Below are 22,680 nucleotides of genomic sequence, written 5' to 3'. Positions count from 1 at the left end.
GGTAGAAAGAAGAGTTCTGGCCTTGGCCTAGGGAATCCTAGGCTAAATTCCTACTTTAGATGCCTAATAGTTGTATCACCCACTCAAAGAGAAACAGGACCACTAAAACATAGATAAGGATCCCTGCAGGCCATAGTGACTTAGAAAGCCACAATTAGCACAATTAATAGTTATCTCTGTGTTTTATTGTACTTTTATTTATTTTGTTAGATTTCCCAATGACATTTTAATCTGACTAGATTGAACTTGGTCACAGTAAGGCAGGTAAGCAGTATGTTTGCCAACCTCTGGCCTAGAGCACTAAGAATTTAAGTGACTCAAAGAGGGTCATACAACCAGTGTTCAGAAGAGGGATAACTTGAATCCAGATTTCCCTGACTCCAAAGCCACCTTTCTCTATTCATTAAATCACACTGCCTCACTAACAAATAAACTTTTTAAATTGTTAATTATATTTCATTTTATCCTATAATTCTCCAGTTAATCATACTTAATGTCCTCTTTCTTTTAGCCACTCTCCCAGTGGCTTCTTTTCAGCATTCTCCCTCCTCTGTGCATTCTTACAGGCCACTTACAACTTATAATATACTTTCTCCTCTCTTCTGTCTTTTGGAATGTCACTTTTCCATTGGCATCTAATGTAGAATTCTAGGCCAGGTTCCCCTTAGGCCAAAGCCAGATTCTTTCTTTTATACTATGTCTCTCTCTAGAAAATAAGATCTCTGAGAATTTAAACACTGTCTTATATGTTTTTCTGGATCCTACTTTTCCAGGCCTACCATAATGCTGAGCTACGTAGCAGGTACTCGATATATTTGTATAATAAATTAACACCTTTAATTTCACTTCTTTTCCTTATGTATAAAAAAGATAGGTAGCCCCAGGAATATGCTAGTAAATATTTAACAGTTGTCTCAAAAAATGCACACAGAACTTTTAAGTTTAATCTACATCATTAATTTTTTCTCCATCTCTTTTTTATAACTAGACAAGCAGTAGAACCATTCCTGATTTGTACTGTTTGTCTGATTTCTAAGATGTAAATGTTCACAAGGAAAATTTAAAAGCTGGTTCTCTCAAACTGGTGCAAGCTGTCCCCCATATACTCATGGGCAACCAGCTTCTTGGCCATTTTTTACACATAAAATTAAATGACTATCAGTTATATAGAGTTAGTTCATCTGTGAAAATTAAGTAGCATGTGGAAATACATCATTCTATACACAACAGAAAAGAAAACAGTGTAACCATTTGACTTTAGTTTCAATGATCTTATCTCTGTTATTATTATTACAGGTGTAAGACATAGAGGCAACTTTGAAAGTAAATTGTATCCTTTAGCTCATTTACTTTTAGTGATGCATTGCTATTAACTTGAAGAATTTTTATTTCTTGTCCTAGAATTAGGAAAGAATAATAATCTTAGGCTGGTTAATAATGCTAAATATAAAAAAAAAGACTAGTTGTTGGTCTTCATTTTAGGTTTTTTGAGACTTTTTTTTGTTTGATTTTTAATGATGTGGGAGAAAGAAAAACATCAAAGAAAGCATCAAACCATTTCTCGAGGTTGGGAGGAGCAATTATAATGGATTCTGGGAAAAGGTGGCAATACTTATTTCTTAATTGGCTTCTATTTTCTCTGCCAAGGAGAATTATCTTTGTACTGGGAAGAAGAGAAATAGCTAATAAGTACTGAAGCACAGGAATAGTAAAAGTGAAAATGGTTGATTTTGATACTTTCAAGTCACCAGGCCAGGAAAAATTGCATCCTAAAGTACTGAGAAATTTTGGTAATGTCATTGCTGAGCCACTGTCAGTGCTCTTTGAAAAGTAGAGAAGAATAACTGCAAAACTGGAGAATAGCACATCTGGTCTCAATTTTTTAAAAATAGAAGTTTGCAATAGCAATTTGACTTTTGCTTTTGGAAATTCTAGGACATTTCATTAAAGAAAGAGTTAGTAAACATCTAGAGAAGGAATCAGTGATCACAAAAAAAGTCCAGCATGGCCTCATCATATCCATTTCCTTTAACAATAAAAATAATAATGATAATGATCTGTTCAGTCATTTGGAATCAAGTCCAACTCTCCATGACCCCATTTGGGATATTCTTGGTAATGGTTCTGGATTGGGTTGTCATTTTCTTCAGCAGCTCATTCTATAGATGAAGAAACTGAGGCAGGCAGGGTTAAGTGACTTGCTCGGGGTCAGATTTGAATTCAGGAAAATGAATCTTTCTGACTACATTCTATCCACTGAAATCACCTTAGTACCCCATATGTAATGATAGCAACATTTATTTAGTACTTTAATGTTTGCAAGGTGCTTTATGAATGTCTCATTTGATCCTCACAATAATTCTAGTAGGCATTTTCCTCATTTTACAATTAATGAAATGCAGACAGAGATTAGGTAACTTGGCCAGGGTAACATAATTAATAAGTGTCTGTGGGAGGCAGGATTAGCATTCAGGTTTTCCTGATTCCAGGTCCTGACTACAGATTTTGATTCTAGGTCTATCCACTGTTCCAGTAGCTACCTTTAGTGATAATTACTTGAGTGGTAGATCAGGGAAATGTTGCAGTTATAGTTTATCATAATTTCAACAAAATATTTGACATGATTTCCCTGTAAACAAGAAAGGGATATGAAGGCTAATGGAGATTGTGGTTAAGTAAATTCATAGCCAGTTAAATAATTAGAATCAATGTCAACTTAGCAAGTATCTTACAGATGTGCACCAAAGATCTGTGCTCTGTATTATTTAGCTTCTCCATCAATGAACAAAGAAATTAATGGAAAGAAGAAAAAGTATTTATTAACTGCCTAAAATGTGTCAAGCATCATGCTATGCTCTGGAAATATTGATACAAGAGAAAGACAATCTCTGCCTTCAGAAATTTACATATTCATGTGGGAAACATCATACAAAAGGGAACAATAGCCACTTTGTTTGGCTATTACAAATAGCCAAATACAAATAGTTACAAATATCATTGGATCATAGAATCATAATTTTAAATTTGGAAGAGCCCTTATGTGCCATTTGTTACAACCCCTTCATTTTACAAATGAGAAAAATGAAGTTCAGAAAAGTTAAGTGATTTGTGGAGAGTCACACAGTTATTAAGAGCCAGAGACAGAATCTGAACAAGTTCCCTTGACTCTAGATATAACACTCTATAATACTCCCAAAGGAGATCAGGGCTTCAGGGGTACATATTGATATAGACTACCCAAGAATAGTAGCAAGATTAATTTGGCAGAGTTGATTTGATCATGATTCATATTTCTACACCTGAGGAATGGTGTGTTAGAGAGAAGGAAAGTACTTCCAAAAGGCCTTTGATGGGTAGGAAATTGTAGGAAAGTAGGAATAAAAGTAAGGCAAATCTATGTTTTTTCTGAATAACCATCATCTAGAGGCTACCACCAATCAGGACAGCATGGCTTCCCAGTGAAGGTGGTTGGCCAGAAGGAGATGACTATAGATTTCTTGGATAAAGGTATAAACAATACACTTATCAAATTTGCCAAAGGATACAGTGCTGTAAGAGAGAGCTTATTGTTAGACAAGTCTGAATCCTATTTCAGCAGCCTGTTGCATTGAGTCAAACAATGAATATTTTATTAAGCATATCAAATCTAATTATATGAAATTCTTTGAAGATAATTTTTGTTGTTGCCGTTCACTTGTTTCAGTTGTATCCCCATTCTTCATAACCCCATTTAGGGTTTTCTTGGTGAAAATATTGAGGTGGTTTGCATTTCCTTCTCCAGCTCATTCTACAGATGAGAAAACTGAGGCAAATAGGTTTAAATGACTTCCCCAGAGTCACATAGTTAATAAGGTTCTGAGGCTGGATTTGAACTCAGGAAGATGAATCTTCCTGATTTGAGAGCCAATGCTCTACTATGCTATCTAAAAATCCTATAGAGATAATTATAAAGACCTGTATTTGGATTCTAAAATTCTATTTCACATTATAGCATTATGGAGTCATTGTTGGATATAGTTTGTCCAAAAACAGGAATGCAAGTTTCATAAGGAAGGTACTGGTTGTCTTTACATCCTCAGCACCTAAGACAGGGTTAGGCACATGGTAGTCACTTACAAAATGCTTGTTGATTGCTTTTGATTATGAAATCTCATCCTTCCTTCAGTTTTATCATCAGTGAAATGAAGGAGTTGCATTATGTATTCTCTTTTTTCAATTCTATGATGCTTCCTGGAGCCATGAAACTGTAGAAAATTCTCAGTAGTAACAAAAGCCTTAGTGCAAGCCAGAAGCTACAAAATATGGGTACTATTCCCAATATTGTTACAGACTTCATTGGGTGACCTTAAACTCTTTCATTCTTTTTTTTTTTCTCTTTCCTGAGGCAATTGGGGTTAAGTGACTTGCCCAGGTTCACACAGACAGGAAGTGTTAAATGTCTGAAACCAGATTTGAACTCAGGGCTGGTGCTCTATCCACTGCACCACCTAGGTGCCCCTATTTCATTCTTCATTATGCTTTCTAATATGGAAGAGAATTTAAAATGCAAAACTTCAAAAAATGTTTTAAAATTCTTTAACATATAATTGAGGAAAATATAAAATATATATTTAAAAATATGCCAGTTGGAGTATAAGGAGTAAAAGTAGTATAAGGAACAAAAATTAAAAGCCCAACCTCATAATGGTTCAACCTCTTCATATTCAAATATTTACTTTGCCAGCCATATGGAAATGTGACCATACCTTAGAGCGCCCATTCTCTTAGAATTGTACCTAAATCAGATTCTAGAGCTTTGAACTTCTCTTCTATGACCATGGTATCTTAGTTGGTAGTATGGTTCAGTGGAAATATTATGAGTTGTAAAGTTAGAGGTCCTGAGTTCCTAATCCACCACTGCCACCTAATACTGTTGTGACTTTTGAAAGCCACTTAAACCTCTGTGAGTCTCAGTTTCCTTATGAGGAGTTAGACTCAATGGCCTTTGGAATCCCTTTCAAGTCTAGACCAACAATTCTATGATCTTTCTATTTCTTGTATCATCTTAGTACTTATCCTACTTTTTGCCATTATCACCATAACTTTCAGCCCCTTAAACAATTCTGTTTACTTACCACACCAAGCTTTAACCTCCTTTCTCATACTTCCTCTACAGTTAGCCATTCCAGCAACACTAGCCATTGTGAGCACACCTGTCTAATCTCATCACTAGATGACCTCCATTTGCTTTATCCTATCTAGTTGTAGAACTATTGAACATATCTAGAAAAAGTATTGAACTTTTCTATCGAACTGTTCTATTGAACTGATTTCATCCACTAAAATTTTATGGCTCATAATCTCAGCTAAGCTCACTTGGTTGTTTGAAGAACCCTTTGTTGTTGTTGTAGTTGTTTGGTCGTTTCAATGATGTCCAAATTTTCATGACTCCATTTGAGGTTTTCTTAGCAGAGCTACTGGAGTGGTTTGCCATTTTCCTTTCCAGATCCTTTAACAGATGAGAAACTGAGGCAAACAGAGTTAAAAGTGACTTACCTAGTTCTGAGGTTAAATGTGTACTCAGCAAGATAAGTCTTCCTTGATTTCAGGCCTGGTGCTCTATCCACCATATTACCTAGCTGCCCCTAGAAGCCTTTTACTCTACCCTTATTAATCTTTATCTCATTCTTCACAGAATTTATCATAAACTTCTTTTCTTCCTCTCTTCTCAATACCAGACCCACTCTTTATAATTGAGTTCTCAGTCTCTTACTTCACTAAAAAGATTAAGGCCATTTGGTGGGATCCTTCTAATTCACCTCCACCCCTGGACTCCATTCCTTAGACCTTTATATCATTTCTTTCTTTCTTTTTCCATGTGCAATGGAGTGAGGAGGAGGAAAAGAATTTTTGGTATTAACTAAGGCTGACCCTTCTATCTATTCTCTTGATTCTATTCCCTTGTTTCTTCTATAAATCCTAATTCCATCAGTCTTTTCACTTTCCATCTCTCCCCTCTCTAATCAGTTTTCCACATAACTTTTAAAATAACATTAGCTTGCATCTTGTCTTGGCTGGCGAATGGTAAGAGGGAGGTGAAGAAATGGAATAAAGCTGCTTTTGCATCCTGATTTCTTGGGTTATAGCATCAGTTCAGACTCAATTTAGTAACAACAGTTCACCTCTCAGCTTTCTATGAAACTTTGAGAGTTTAATTCATATTCATCTCTATTAGCAACTAGACATTGCAGGTAGGGAGCAGTTTTGAAAAATCATCCAAAAAGATAACACAAAAGGAATACTTTTTACTACCTATATAATAGGCAAAGCATATGTTAGTAAATATATGTTTTTTTTAAAGTATGTGTAAAAGAAATTTAAATTCTATAATGAAATTCTTGCTTTTCTTTTAATGTTAAAGTTATCTTTGTTTAATTCATAATAAAAAATTTAAGACAAAAATTCAATTAGCTTTGATCTATAAAAGGGGAATATATTAAATTTGTATTAGCTGGAAAATAATATTTTAAAATAATATTCAGTCAACATATATTTCTTAACTCTTTACCATACATTAGTCACTTTATTTGATAATGGGGGAATAGAAATATGTTCCTTGCTTTCAAGAAGCTTACAGTTAAATATGGAAGATAAATAATGTACAATAGAATACATGCAAAACTATGATGTACTCAAAGAAGAGGTATAAAACTCTCTGAGAGACGTTTTGAGAGAAGAGATGCTCTGAGAAAAGATCCCGGCATTGTCAGAGGTGAATCATGAAAAGCTTCATGGAGAAAGTACATCTAATCTGAGCATAAAAGAAAGCAAAGGATACACATTTGTCAGATAGCATAAGATATTTTGGGTCATGTCTATAATCTTGTTTCGTAGTGCAAAGAACACAGGATTGACAGAGTAAGTTTACCACTTAACCACTGTGTAACATCACACAAAGACCTTTTTCTCTTTGGGCCTCAGTTTCCTCATTTGTAAAATGTTGATAAAACTACCTAGTTCAGATTTTGAATACAACATGAGAGGATATGTTATACAAACTCTGAAGCATTCCAAATGTGATGCAGAATTGCTTTAGTATGACTTTAGTATAACTATCTAACAAAGCACTTTATAAATTTCATAACTCTATAAAAGTATTATTGTTAATGATAATTGATATGAAATGTACTCCATTGAGTTATTATTATTTTTTCATCTATAAGGACATGATTTTTTAAGAGCCAGGTTAAGTTTTTATTTTCATATCTTTCTTAAAAGTTTCTACTTAAGGGAATATTATGTGGAATCAGCAATATGGCAAGTTGATACTTCTCTGAATCCTGTTGTATTCTAATGATCTGATAGTAGGAAACATTAAAATAATTCATCTGAATATGCTTAAATAGCTCAGAAAAAGCTTTTTGGACAGTTGGGCTGGAGTGGGGGAAGGATGTAGTTTAAAATGCCTGGGATGAAGAGTCATTTTTAATTGTGCTATGATTTGACTTCTCAGCACAGTTAGTAAACTACAGGTTTCTCATCAGGCAGGTTCTCAAGCAAATTAAGTTTTCATCAAACCAGCTTTAATGATAAAGCAGCACACACCTCCCCCAGTATAGGAGAGGGGGACTACCAGTCCCTGTGAATGGGGTTGAATGAAAGGAATGACTAAGGGATTGTAGAAATACCATAGAGGAGGAAAAAATAAGTCCATGAAAGGAGTACATTTGGGGAAGATAACCTAAAGGAACAGGAGAAGGAGAGATAGCTATTTCCAGGAAGGGGAAGGAAAAAGAATGGAATGCTGACCCAAAAAAACATTTTTTAACACCTGTGTTTGGGAAGCCATAGAGTTTTATTATTATTATTATTATTATTATTATTATTATTATTATTATTATTATTTGCATTTTTATTTATTTATTTATTTATTTTTATTCTTTAAATAACTTTTTATTGACAGAACCCATGCCAGGGTAATTTTTTACAGCATTATCCCTTGCATTCACTTCTGTTCCGATTTTTCCCCTCCCTCCCTCCACCCCCTCTCCCAGATGGCAAGCAATGCTTTACATGTTGAATAGGTTATAGTATATCCTAGATACAATATATGTGTACAGAACTGAACAGTTTTCTTATTGTACAGGGAGAACTGGATTCAGAAGGTATAAGTAACTCGGGAAGAAAAGCAAAAATGCAAGCAGTTTATATTCATTTCCCAGTGTTCTTTCTTTGGGTGTAGCTGCTTCTGTCCATCCTTGATCAATTGAAACTGAATTAGCTCTCTTTATCAAAGAGATCCACTTCCATCAGAATATATCCTCAAACAGTATCGTTGTTGAGGTATATAATGATCTCCTGGTTCTGCTCATTTCACTTAGCATCAGTTCATGTAAGTCTCGCCAGTCCTCTCTGTATTTATCCCACTGGTCATTCCTTACAGAACAATAATATTCCATAACGTTCATATACCACAATTTACTCAACCATTCTCCAATTGATGGGCATCCATTCATTTTCCAGCTTCTAGCCACTACAAACAGTGCTGCCATAAACATTTAGCCATAGAGTTTATTCAGAATTCAAAAGATGCTCTTAATGCCTTCCCTTCCAAAAAAAGTTAGAAAAAATTAATGTTTTATTATCATGAGAGAAAGGGTCATTTCAGAAGATAGTCATATCCTACACAAATTAGCCACTATTAATTTTATTTTGCAATGACATTACTAATGTATTATAATAATGATGGGTTCATCATCAATTAAATCACAGTTAAATCTAGATATTCCCTTCTGGTGCCATAAAACTGTAAAACCCCAAAATTATGTTGGTTATTCAATCACCAATTTATAACATTATTCTAAGGAACTAATTCTTCCATGTAGCATTATTTCATGTAATGTTTATAATTTGATCCAAATAAAGATGTTGGATGGGTTATACCAGGTTTCTTAACATGGGACCCTAAAGAAGTTTGTGAATGGATTTTATGGGGTCTGCGAATTTAAACGAGAAAAAAATAGACCTTTATTTCAATGTGATTGTTTTCCTTTGTAATTTTATATACTTTATTCATAGAAAACATTATTCCTAGAAGATGTCCATAGAGTTCACCAGTGAGGTCCAGGACATACACAAAAAGTCTAATACCTATGGGTCATGTTCATGTGCTATTTCCCTTCCATTCGAATGTGACAAAGCTGAGTTGTAGATTTCAATCATTCCTAAATACCAATACCTTCCTTATAGTCCTAAATTTTATAAGACACTCTAATAATCAACTTATCTAACCTTTTCAGATTAAAATGAAATAAGTGAAACCAGGGATATGAAAAGAACTAGCCCACTAGCAGAGGTTAGGGATAAATTCAAATTTCCTTTACACTCTTCACACAATATCATCCATTATCAGTAATCCAGTTCTCTGTCATACTTGGAGAGAGAAAAAGCAATGCCATGAATTTATATTTCTTTTTCAAATAGATTTGCTAGAGTAGATGCATCAACCTCTGTCAGTTTAAGAAAATGTGGTTCAATTAATTTGACTTGGACTTATTTTTCAGCTCTATCCCAACTTTAAAAGTGAGTCATCTCCTGTCATTTAGATCAATTAATGTTTCTACATAGTATAAACTGGAAACCCAAATAATTTATTATGATTTCAGTAGAACCCAATGCAGTAGGGTGCAATGAACAAAAAACAAAAGATTCAGATAATTTGGATTTTTTTAGGAAGTGTTTCTTACTATTGATATGTAGCCCTGATGCAGAATTTTTCTCATCCATCATTTAAAACCTAACCTTGGGGACATTAATGAAATTATGTGAAAGCATATTGAATAATTGATTATATGTATGATAACCCCTGGCTATAACTCAAAGAAATAACTGTTGGGAGAGATCCTAAGACTTATATTGTACTGGTTATAGTACAATTCAGGGCAATCAAATTAAGATAAATTATGAAATCCAAACAAGTTGCCACTTTTATGTTAGAAGGTGTGGTTTAATTCATTAAGGCTATGACTATACTGCCTCCACTGATCAAATGGAGTCATTTCACAATGTAGGTCAAGTCAATTGATGCTTCTAAGTGTTATAAAGTTGAAATACTAATTCCATAGCAATGCCGAGACAAGCCACTGTCTAAAAAATATCTAGCAATTTTGTCAACATAAGTTAACATTGCAATATAACAATGAGATTTAGGGCTTTATTAAGAGAATCAGAGTCCAGCACCAGATTAGGGGTGCTAATCCTGTTATATTTTGCTCCTCCCTGAATATTTATTTTCATGTTCATTTCAGGGCATCACATTTTAGAAAGGATGTTGATCAATGGAAAAGCAAAAAGTATGATCAACTGTCTCAAAATCCAGAAGCCTGAGCTAGGAGCAGTGATAGATGTTACACAGAAGCAGACTAAGATAAGCATAAGAGAAAACTATCTCACATTTTGAGCTCTCCAAAAGTAGAACAGGCTGTCTGTCCTGTCTATCTCATGAATTTTCAAGAAAAGGCAATAAGTCATTTAAAAAATATGTTGTCTAAGAGCTCTGTCTGATTTGCATTGGACCAGAGGGGTCCTAAAATCCCTTTTAATTCTCAGATTCTAAAATTATGTAATTTTATATTTGTGAAGCATTTAACTTTCTCATCTTTAAAATATTCCATTAAAATTCAGTTCCATAATTTTATCACATCTTATTTAAGTTTATTTGTATTTATTTAGAATAATAAATTTCAATTACCGTTATATCCTTTAAATCAATAGTTTTCAAAGTGTGTTCCAGTGAATATCCTGGGATTTCTGAAACCCTTTCAGAAATTTTGTTTTTATTTCTAATGTAATAAATATCTATAAAAATAATACACATAAACAAAAACTCTTAGGACAGGTTCTTAATGATTTTTAATAGTATAAAGATACTGAGAAGAAAAATGTCAGAACCACTGTTTGAGACAACTAGATAGAAAAAACTTGAGTTCAAATTCACCCTCAAAAATTTGCTAGTTGAGTGACCTTGGTCACTTAACTCCTTTTGCCTCAGTTTCCTCATTTGTAAAATAATCTGAAGAAGGAAATGAATGGCAAACCACTTTAGTATCTATGCCAAGAAAACCCCAAATGGGGTAACAAGTGAACAACAAAATCAGAAAGCTGAATAAATTAATCTCCATGAACTTTAAGTTATCTCTAAAATCTCAGTGATTTTTTCTTTTGTAAAAAGAATAGAGAAAGATCAGTGTTGACATTCAGTAGCCTCTCCCTCCTGTCCTTCCACCTTTTGCTCCTGGTCCCAGAAGGGCCAAGCATGTGACTCTCTCCTTCCTCTATCTAAAGGATTCAGGGTTTCTTGCGGTAGAGCTTGTGACACACTGATAATGACTATCAGACACATTTCCTGCAATATGACACTACTCTGGCTCTTTTCTCTTTGTGTATCAGGACAGCAAAAGAATGACAAGTCCATCAGTCGTCATACAAGACTAACTGGTGTTGGCAAACTCCCTGGTCCTTTCATCCTTCCCTGAGCTGAAGCTATGGAGTGTGTTGTCTTGTGTGGGACAGATGAAACTTTGTGAAGCCTTTTTAGAGAATCAGTGATCACTAGGTCCCTTTTGGAGACCTGCCCATGGTCACAGAGCTGGTGTGTGTCAGAGGAAGGACTTAACACACAAGTCATCCTGAATCGGAAGCCAGCTTCCTATGCACTGGCACATTGCCTCAAAGTCCAGACTTTGAAGTATAAACACATCTTTGGTCCATCCAACCAACATGGATTTATGGTGAAAAGATAATCCTCACAGAATGTGTCATAAGGAAAAGTGAATTTTAAAGAGAATGCTAAAGGGAAATCTCAGATCTAGGCTAAATACCACCATCTTATCCATATATATATCTTATATGCATACACACAAATATATGTATCCATGTATATGAACATATATATGAATAAGTAACTTCATGAATAAAGGGATAAGGATTGTACTTTTCGCATATATTGATATAAGGAGTTCCTAGATGAGCAACTCTTCTACCAATGCATGTGGGTACCTTCTCTAAATCTAGTCTTCAGGAGTTGCCGAAAACACTGAGAAGTTAATTCATATGCTCAGAATCACATAGCCAATAGTAATAGTGGAACTTGAACTCAAGTTTTTATGGTTCCAAGGCAAAATCCGTAGACTCTTTACCCAGACCACCTCTTGTGTTTACATGTAAGCAAATAAATACATTAATGAATGGATGGACAAATAAGTGAATAAATAACCAAATCAATAAATATGTATGTGTGTATATATACTTATATCACATATTCATATATGCATTTATATGTTTATATGTACACATATACCCATGCATAAATGTGTACAATATATTAATAGATGTATATAATTACATTTTACATTATATGCAATATATACTATAAATATAATATACATATATAGCATTATATATCATAATATATGCTTGTTATATGTTCACTATGAATGCTTATATGTTGTTTTTGTTCAGGTGGTTCAATTATATCTGAATCTTCATAACTTCATTTGGGATTTTCTTGACAAAGATAATGGCGTGGTTTGCCATTTCCTTCTCTAGTTCATTTTATAGATGAGGAAACTAAGGCAAACAAGATTAAATGATTGCCCAGGATTACTCTGTTAGTAAATATCTGAGGCTAGACTTGAACTTACTTCTTCCTAACTCCAGGTTTAGCACTCCAGTCATTATGCCACCTATTTATATTATTGTATATACATAGTCAGAAATGTTAAATGAATGAAAAGTTAAATGAAGTGCCAAAAGCGATTGGGTTTAAACACAAATAGTATAGAATACCATTAAGCAGAGAGAACATAATCTGTGCAAGTATAACTCAAGATCCTTGATCTCCCTGGATTGACCATTGTGATAAACCACACCAATTTGACTTTGATCACTGTCTGTATTTTTAATATGTAGGCTGAATTACCCAGTATGGTGACCACGGCAATTAGTCTTATAGACAGCTCTTAGATATATTTCTAGAAGTAAACTAAACTATTCATCCAGTAACATAGGTGAAGTAAATTCTAGGTGTGGTTCTGAATCATCTGCCTGTGCCCTTCAGTAGGAGAAATGAACAATGGTTACAAGTACCTAAAGCAGTTGAAATCAATTGGTGGAGAAGACAGGAGTGGGAGAAAAAGAATTGTAAACATCAGTGTGGGAAGGATAACTACAGCTAGAAACTATGTTTTTTAAAAGGGCTTTTTTTAATGTTAAAAAATTTTGTAAATATTGTTTCAAAAAAGAGAAACATTTGTTAAAATTTTATTTTAGAAGAGGAGACATCCTTGTTTTTCCTTCATTTTTACTTAGAAACCTTTTTAAAGAAAAATCCATTTACAAAAGGATACTCTTCATTTTAGATTCAATTTTTTAATTTTTAAATGAACATTGCTTTATGAATCATGTGGAGAGAGAAAAGTCAACAAAAGGGGAAAATCATGGGAGAGAAAAAAACCAGAAAAAATAGTATGTATTGATTTACATTAAATTTTTTAAAAATTTTTTTGTCTGAGCCAAGATGAGGTCCAATCTTATATACCTGGCATTAAAGACCTTCTATAATATTATCCCTAACTTTCCTTTGCAACTTTATGTCTGACTTCTCTATTTGAATTCTATGTTTTAAGAGCTAAAATGGTCTGCCCACTTACTCCCCCAAAGTACTTTATATTTCATTAGTTCTATGTTCTTGCTCCTGCTGTCTTCTCCTTTTTATGTGACCTCTTTCTCCTTTTCTGTCTGCCTAAATTTTGCACATACTTTGTGACCCAGTTGATATCTTTTATCTTTTTGCCCAACTGCAAGGCTCAATCACCTGTAGCACCTAATTTAGGGTTGTAGTGAGGATCCAATGAAATAAAACTTGATATGTTCCTCACACACAGTAGGTACTATGTAAATGTATATTCCTTCTCTGGCACCTCCTTCCCCCTAACCCCTTCACATTTGGCAGTTTATCAGCTGCTATATTTTCTTATGCCTAGAATTATTTTCTTGCATGGATATTTATTTTTTCATCTATTTATACATTGGTTTCCTCTAATTGTATTGTAATGTAAGTTCTTTGAGTGCAAGGCTTCAGGCTCTTGTTTATATCTCTTTCAGGGATTTACTCACAGTTTGTTGATCAGGCAAGAAATAAACTTTCCAGTCACTAGAATAGGAAGGAACAGAGACAGACAGAAGCAAAATTATAAATAGCAGAAGTTGGTGGGTAGGGTCCTCAGCCTTCCTTTTAATTAACTTTTGCCATTTCTGTTGCAGGGATCTCCCTGTTTCTTCCCTCCTACTCTTCTACCCTCCTCATACATTCAGATTTCTAGTTGCTTTCATGTTCTTTCTTTCCAGGAAGGGACTTGAAAGTCCTAATTTCCTACTCATTTATGAGGAAACTGGAACCCATAGAGGTTAGTGACTTTTTTAAGGTCACAAAGAATAATTTTCAAAGTTGGATTTTGATTTAAGGATGTCCAGGACCAAAAGGACCAAAACTCCTTCAGCTAAAACCAGTTTTATTGAAGATTAAAGCAGAAAAGTTTCTGATATGAGGCATTTATACTTTAGTTAAATAAACTTTTCTTTCATTTGGGATGTTTATATTTTAAAGCCTTTTAACCTCTTGTGAAAGATTTGGTTTTTCTTAATGGGATTTTAGACAAGCTTGGAAACTCTGGGTCCCTTCCTAAGCCCCTGTCAGCAGCGATGTATTGCTTTTCTTTTTGTATGACACTGGCCTGCCCATGGCAATCAACGATGGCATCTTTCAATATAAAATTCTAGTATAAAGAACATCTCCAGTAAAGAGTTAACAATGGATTATATTTTATTTTAACTAGTCAGTACTTCTTAGCCTAAATTGTGAGCTCAAGCTCAACTGAAGAGGGAGAAAGGGAGGAAAGGAGAAAGGGAAGGAAGTAGGGAAAGAGACAGAGTGAGAGAGAGAGACAAAGAGAGGGGAGAGAGGAAGAGGGAGAGGGAAAAAAGATAGGATAGTAAGGGAAGGATACACACATATATGCATACATGTAGAGAGAGGTGGAAGAAAGGGGAGAGAGAGAGAGAGAGAGAGAGAGAGAGAGAGAGAGAGAGAGAGAGAGCGCTCTTGAAAAGAGTTAAGTGAGTAAGGATAGATATGAGAATGAAATGATATTGTAGAAGAAAAGAAGGAAAAAGTTTTTTATTGTGTAAAAAGGGTCCCAGTGTTTCCAAATTCAAGTCTGAAATTCCATTAACACAAAACAAAACTTTCCCAAGTTAAAAGGCATTAAAATATAACATCCCGTATGAGAGGAAATATATTAACAGAAACTTATTTACACAAAAGTACAAATGACTGCGATCAGAGGCTTTCCTGGTTTTGATCACTGGGGAAATTGCTGTAACTGAAGGAATTTTGGATTTGGAGTCAGAGGAGGAGGAGAAAAAAGAGGAGGAAAAGGACAAGGAGCTAGAGGCAGAGAAAAACACATCTAGGGAATAGAATTATGAAGAAAATAAAGTATCACTAAGTTCCCTCCCAAAATAGTGGTCTAGACAGTCCTATTCTTTCAATTATAAAAATTTTTCTAGTACTTATATCCATTCATAGCTTCATCTTAATCAGTTTTTCCAATTTTTTTACAAATTGCTCCCTTTTACTATTACTAATAGTAAATTCTCTATTTCCTATCTTTGTGTCTTTGCATTCCTTATATGTACTCTTCTCCACTTTTTAAGGTCAACTCATAAGATATTTCCTGATCTCCCAGCTGCCAGAGTCCTTCTACCCCCAAATTACCTTCTATCAATTTTGAATATGTCTATACACATACATATTTTCTTTCCTGATAGAATATAGATTCCTTGAGAGCACAACTTTTGTCTTTGTACCCTTTTGTCTCCCATGACTCATAGAACATAAGTAAGCATTTAATAATTTCTTCTTAATCAATTGATTGATAGTCTTTGATCACTTATCCTTTAAGGAATGTCTCTGATTGAAAGTATGTATTAGATCCATATTTGTCTCAGATATTAGAACCTTATTAGAGATATTTAACACAAAAGTCAACTTATTTTTCTTAATTTACAGCTTTATTTCTTGTTCTAATTGCATTGATTTTAGTAATAGTAAATCTTCCAAAGATCTAGTCATTGTCAATGTTGGAAGGGAATTTGAAATAGAGAACTGATTATTTTCCTTCCCTTTCTTGAAGAAAGCCCTTTGGATTGGTGGCTATTATGAAAGGCTGATTTTTCGTGCATTTCCTGCTAAATGATGTATGTGCTGTACAAATATTGAGAAAAGAAAAAAACATTGTGGTCAGCATGCCTTAAATCTGAATAATTTATTTAACAAGTGCTAGTCATGTTGGGTGTGACAAATATATTATAGAGAAAAGAAAGTTAAAGGGCACTAATTAAGTATATTCATGCTATCTTAATTCCATTTTCTTTTGCAATAAAGAAAAGAAAACAAAGAAAGCTCATAGGATAATAAATTTAGAACTGCAAGGAACACTAGAGGAAGAAAATCCCCTCATTTTACAGATGAGTAAACTGAGACCTAGAGATGTTAAATGACTTATCAAAGATCACACAAATAAGCAAGTTAGTATTTGAACTGAGATTCTATGACTGCAAATGATGCTACAATAGAAAAAAATCTAAGTAATTTAAATAAACATACATATATGGGCATGCATACATACATATACATATACATTTGGACATATGTGCATTTCAAGAATATTCAGAATCAATATTCTGGGTTATTTGTGACATGACATCGTAAATCCTTCTCTGAAAGTATTCAATTTTCTTAAAAATTTTCCCAGATATCTTTGCCTCAATCCTTGCCTAAACTTTGATTATACTTTTTAATGTAGATTTCCTATTCACCATTAGATAATAATGATACAAATAAAAAGAGCTGATATTTTAAGATTTGCAGAGTATATTAACTCATTTGACTATATGTTTCTAGAGGGAAAGGACTGTCATCACTTTTTCACCTTTGTATCACTAGCACCCAGTAAAGTGAACATAGTAGAAAAGGACTTGGTAAATATTTGCTGTCTTGAATGTATTTTTATTTCAGGATTTTTTAGAAACCATTCCTTAACAATGTGTGTGTGTATGTATGTGTGTGTGTGTGTTTAAACTTAAAGATTTACAGATTTTTTTTTAGGCAATTTCTGGCAGCATATCATACAAAGAATGCAAGAATGAAGAATCTCTAGTTCTAGTCTTGGCCCTGCAACCTTGGATAAGTCACTTTACCTGGACTTTGATGACTCATCTTTGAGCCCTTACCTTCTATATTTTAATTTATTTTATAGTTATAGGGATAGCTAGCTAGTTCAGTGCATAGAATGCTGGGCCTAGAGTCATCTGGTCTCAGTCACTCAGTCAGAGTGACCCTGGGCAAGTCACTTAACCCTGTTTTGCCTCAGTTTCCTCATCTGTAAAATAAGCTGAGGAAGGAAATGGTAAACTATTTCATTATCTTTGCCAAGAAAACTTCAAATGGAATCACAAAGAGTCAAAAATAAATTATAATTTCCTCTTTACTTGTGCCTCTAAATAAGGTCATATGAGACAATACTCATATTAATATTGCATTTTAATATTAGTGAAAAGACAAAAAAAAATTAAAATTAACCCAACATTTTTTTCTTCCCTAGGTCCACCAAGATCAGCATTATGACTGATGGTGACTATGATTATCTAATCAAACTCCTGGCCCTTGGAGATTCAGGGGTGGGGAAGACTACATTCCTATATAGATATACCGACAATAAATTCAATCCCAAATTCATCACTACAGTAGGAATAGACTTTCGGGAAAAACGTGTGGTGAGTTTTTAATTTAACTTACTCTTCAGGTGCTTTTCTCACATAAAGATGGAGATGCTTTCATTAAATAATATCCATTTACTTTCTCTAGTGAGACTCACAATCTCTGGAAGTTTGTTTTGATCTATAATCCTATCTATTCCCTTCTGGGGAGAAAAGAATCTTTGTATTGGGAGAATGCATTCCTCACTAACAATAACATATTGTTGTTTGTTTAAATATAATGAGTATTATACACAAAACTGCAGAAAATACCACTTTCTGGAGATCTTAAGAGATTGTTCTAAGTTTTTTTAAATGAATTCCTTTAGAATTCATTGACTTTTTAAATTTGGGTCAAATTGGATTTTATCCTTAAAAACCAGTTAATTCCTTTTGTCTTAAGCAAAAAGGCCAGAAACTTCCCAAAATGGCTGTCTTGAAAGGCAGATGAGAGAAGCACACATGAGTATTCTATTTTAGACAGAGTAGTACAAGAGAAAGAGTATTTGTTCTGGAATCTCAAGGACCTGGATTCAAATCTCATCCCTGAGATTCATTACCTTTTTGTGACTTTAGGCAAGATAATTAGCCACAGTCCAATTCATCCTTCACACTGCTGACAAATCTTCCTAATATACTGTTCTAATTATATCATTCTCTTCCTGAGTTTTTTTTTTTAATTCCTATAGAATTAAGTACAAATTTAAAAAAAAAAAAAAAAAAGCTATCTGTGACTTCCTCTGGATAGGAAACTCCCAGTGAGGGAACTCCCTTTACCGAAGCAAATGGACACCTGATATGCAATATATATTCTTAGAGTTTGTTGACACTGAAAGATTAGGCAAATCACCTGGGCTTACACAGCCAAGCTGTCAGAAGCAGAAACTGAATGAAGATCTTGATTCTTAGGCTAGTTTTCAATTCATTATGCAGTGTTATCTCTCATTAATTTGGCAACTAAAATCTTCTACAATATGATGATATTATTTAATTCTGATATGTCTTATACCTTTCAGTTCCAGACAAGTTGGACTATAAATTATTACTCCATGATGTCCTACTCACCCCTCCCTCTATATATTTGCAGACCCTATCCCAGCCATGACTGGAATTCCCTCTTCCTATATTTTTTTCTTTTTGAAATTGTTCTCTTTCAGTTTAGGGCCATTTCTACCATGAATTTTTCTCTGAATCTCCTCTCCAACTCTCAAATAAAAGTGGTCTTTTTCTCTTTAAGTTTCTCATTGCACTATGGCTAGACTTTTTGAGGGCACAGACTGTATTATTGTTTGTCTTTGTATCTCCAACATCAGGCATAGTGTTGTTCAAATCACAGATATGAGAATAATTCAATTATTCTCCAGAGAATGTGAAAACAAGAATACTTTGGACTATATTCAGATACTTTCATTCCCAATTAGTACTTTTTCTAGGAATAGATATATTGTGATATATGAGATATATGACCTAATAAAAAAAGTTCCAGGCTTAGAGTCAGGAAATAGATTATAAAGACCTTGGGCAATATATTTAACCTCTAAGAGTCTCAGTTTTTGATTTGTTAAATGGAGAAGTAGTGCTCAGTTGGCCCAGAGATCCAACTAGTAGGACATTATCCTGAGGATTAGAATATAGTGATAAGGATTTATAATTGTCAAAATTATATCTTTTGTTTATTATATTATTATTTGAGCAACAAGTACGCCCAATGATTGCAAATTGTGAAATAATTTGTGGTATGTTATCATTATTGCTATCATGACTTAATAATGGAAATTATGAAAAATATATAAACGTGGAAAAATTTATATAAAATGATGCAAAGCAAGGTCAACAGAATGGAAAATATGAATGTCAAAATGACTATAACAATATTAAAAAAGGCAATAAAATATTATAAATACCCAGATTTGGCAGAGAAACATGAATATAAATAAATTGTTAAAATTTGTAACATATAATTGCTTTCCTAATTAACAAGAAAATAATTTGGAATTTTAAGATTTTAATTAGAGATTTACTCTATGGTCCTGTGATTTTATATGTTAAATGTCAAGTTTGTAATAATAAAATAATTCTTCAGATAAAATGTACACTATTATTGTTTTACCAGATATTTGGTATACTTGATAGGGCAGTGGCATCAGTAATACAAAGAGTATGGTTCCAATATCCCCTTAGACCTTCTTAGTTAAGCAATTTGCTTTTTCTCTCTGTGCCTCAGTTTCCTCAACTGTCAGATTAGATGGTTAAGAAGGACTTTTAATGGTCTTTCTCAGATCTAAAATATGTGATCAGTAAATCAGTTTAGGAATTTGTTTTGCCTGATTATTCATATTTGTTTACAAAAGCTTTTTTCTTCATTCTTTCCCCATGTAAAGGAAAGAAAATTTATTTTGTTCATTAAAAAATTAATTTTAGAAAATAAATAAGATCTGTGATTCTTAGAACCATTCTAATGTTCAGTTTTTCCTCAAAAATTCCATCCTAGTAAAGATCTTAGTCTCTGTAGATTCATTAGTCTAACCATAAGTTTGTTCTTATTTTGGATTGTTCCAATTGTTAAGAGATATTTAATACATCTTTTGTCTAAGCATGATGGATACACTGTATAATTGTATTATTTTTGGTAATTCTTGGAAACTTGAAGGCAGGTTCTTCCTCTCTATTTTTCCATGTGAAATATTTTCATATAACTCTTGATCCTGGGTCCTGCTTAAGCAGAAGGGTTCTGTTTTACTTGATTTTATTAAAAAGCAACAGACAACAATTTAAAATTAAATATTTTGTTTTAAGAGCATGGTAACCATGGTTAATAAAGGAATCCATTAAAAGCCTGATGGAAATTCATCACAAAAATATAGTACGTACTGTATTGTCTTGCCCATTTCTGCAGCAATTACCATAAGCAAAGACATTCAAGTGAGGAAGGAATTTATAATTACTTAGGTTTAGAATACTTAAGATGATAATGATAAATTCTGCTTAGGTAGTAAGCTTAAAGATTTGAAAACTTAGCATTTATAGTCTATTGTTTTATAAGTACTTAAGTCCTTAATATTTTTTTTAATTTAATTTTATTTAATAATAACTTTGTATTGACAGAATCCATGCCAGGATAATTTTTACACAGCATTATCCCTTGCAATCACTTATGTTTCGTTTTTTCCCCTCTCTCCCTCCTCCCCCCCCAAGATGGCAAGCAGTCCTATATATGTTAAATATGTAGCAGTATATCCTAGATACAATACATATTTGCAGAACCGAACAGTTCTCCCACTGCACAGGGAGAGTTGGATTCAGAAGGTAAAAATAACTCGGGAAGAAAATCAAAAATCAAATAGTTCACATTCATTTCCCAGTGTTCCTTCTTTGGGTGTAGCTGTTTCTGTCCATCATTTATCCAATGAAACTCAGTTAAGTCTCTTTGTCAGAGAAATCCACTTCCATCAGAATACATCCTCATACAATATCGTTGTCGAAGTGTATAATGTTCTCCTGGTTCTGCTCATCTCACTTAGCATCAGTCCATGTAGGTCTCTCCAAGCCTCTCTGTATTCATTGCTGGTCATTCCTTACAGAGCAATAATATTCCATAACATTCATATACCACAATTTACCCAGCCATTCTCCAATTGATGGGCATCCATTCATTTTCCAGTTTCTAGCCACTACAAACAGGGCTGCTACAAACATTTTGGCACATACGGTCCCTTTCCCTTTTTTAGTATCTCTTTGGGGTATAAGCCCAATAGAAATACTGCTGGATCAAAGGGTATGCACAGTTTGATAACTTTTTGGGCATAATTCCAGATTGCTCTCCAAATGGCTGGATTCATTCACAACTCCACCAACAATGCATCAGTGTCCCGTTTTCCCGCATCCCCTCCAACATTCATCATTATTTTTTCCTGTCATCTTAGCCAATCTGACAGGTGTAGTGATATCTCAGAGTTGTCTTAATTTGCATTTCTCTGATCAATAGTGATTTGGAGCACTCTTTCATGTGAGTGGTAATAGTTTCAATTTCTTCATCTGAAAATTGTCTGTTCATATCCTTTGACCATTTATCAATTGGAGAATGGCTTGATTTTTTATAAATTTGAGTCAGTTCTCTATATATTTTGGAAATGAGGCCTTTATCAGAACTTTTAATTGTGAAGATGTTTTCCCAGTTTGTTGCTTCCCTACTAATCTTGTTTGCATTCGTTCTGTTTGTACAAAGGCTTTTTAATTTAATATAATCAAAATTTTCTATTTTGTGATCGGCAATGGTCTCTAGTTCATCTTTGGTCACAAACTTCTTTCTCCTCCACAAGTCTGAGAGATAAACCATCCCATGTTCCTCTAATTTATTTATAATCTCGTTCTTTATGCCTGGGTCATGGACCCATTTTGATCTTATCTTGGTATGTGGTGTTAAGTGTGGGTCCTTGCCTAATTTCTGCCATACTAATTTCCAGTTATCCCAGCAGTTTTTATCAAATAATGAAATCTTATCCCAAAATTTAGAATCTTTGGGTTTGTCAAACACTAGATTGCTATAGTTGACTATTCTGTCTTGTGAACCTAACCTTTTCCACTGATCAACTAATCTATTTCTAAGCCAATACCAAATGGTTTTGGTGACTGCTGCTTTATAATATAATTTTAGATCAGGTACAGCTAGACCACCTTCATTTGATTTTTTTTTTCATTAATTCCCTTGATATTCTCGTTAAGTCCTTAATATTAAAGCATTGTATTTACAGTAACATTTTTGGGAAATGGAAGATATTTATTTTGGGTTTCTGTGAATTTTGATAAGAGTGATTTAAAGAAGAT

General features: G+C 33.7%; 1 protein-coding gene across 5 annotated transcripts in view; it reads left to right on the top strand.

Moving 5' to 3' along the window:
- Positions 1-22,680, top strand: part of RAB27B (RAB27B, member RAS oncogene family) — a 205,837-nt gene that overhangs the window by 168,602 nt on the left and 14,555 nt on the right. For all 5 annotated transcript variants that reach the window (XM_051969607.1, XM_051969606.1, XM_051969605.1 and 2 more), the window contains one exon: positions 17,703-17,874. In XM_051969607.1, coding sequence (XP_051825567.1) covers positions 17,722-17,874 — 153 coding nt within the window. In that variant the 5' untranslated portion in view covers positions 17,703-17,721. The remainder of the gene's footprint in view (positions 1-17,702; positions 17,875-22,680) is intronic.

This window comes from Antechinus flavipes, chromosome 1, assembly GCF_016432865.1.
Source record: "Antechinus flavipes isolate AdamAnt ecotype Samford, QLD, Australia chromosome 1, AdamAnt_v2, whole genome shotgun sequence".
Classification (NCBI taxonomy): Eukaryota; Metazoa; Chordata; class Mammalia; order Dasyuromorphia; family Dasyuridae; genus Antechinus; species Antechinus flavipes.
Note: the sequence above shows the minus strand (reverse complement) of the source record. Positions and strands in the feature narration are given on the sequence as shown.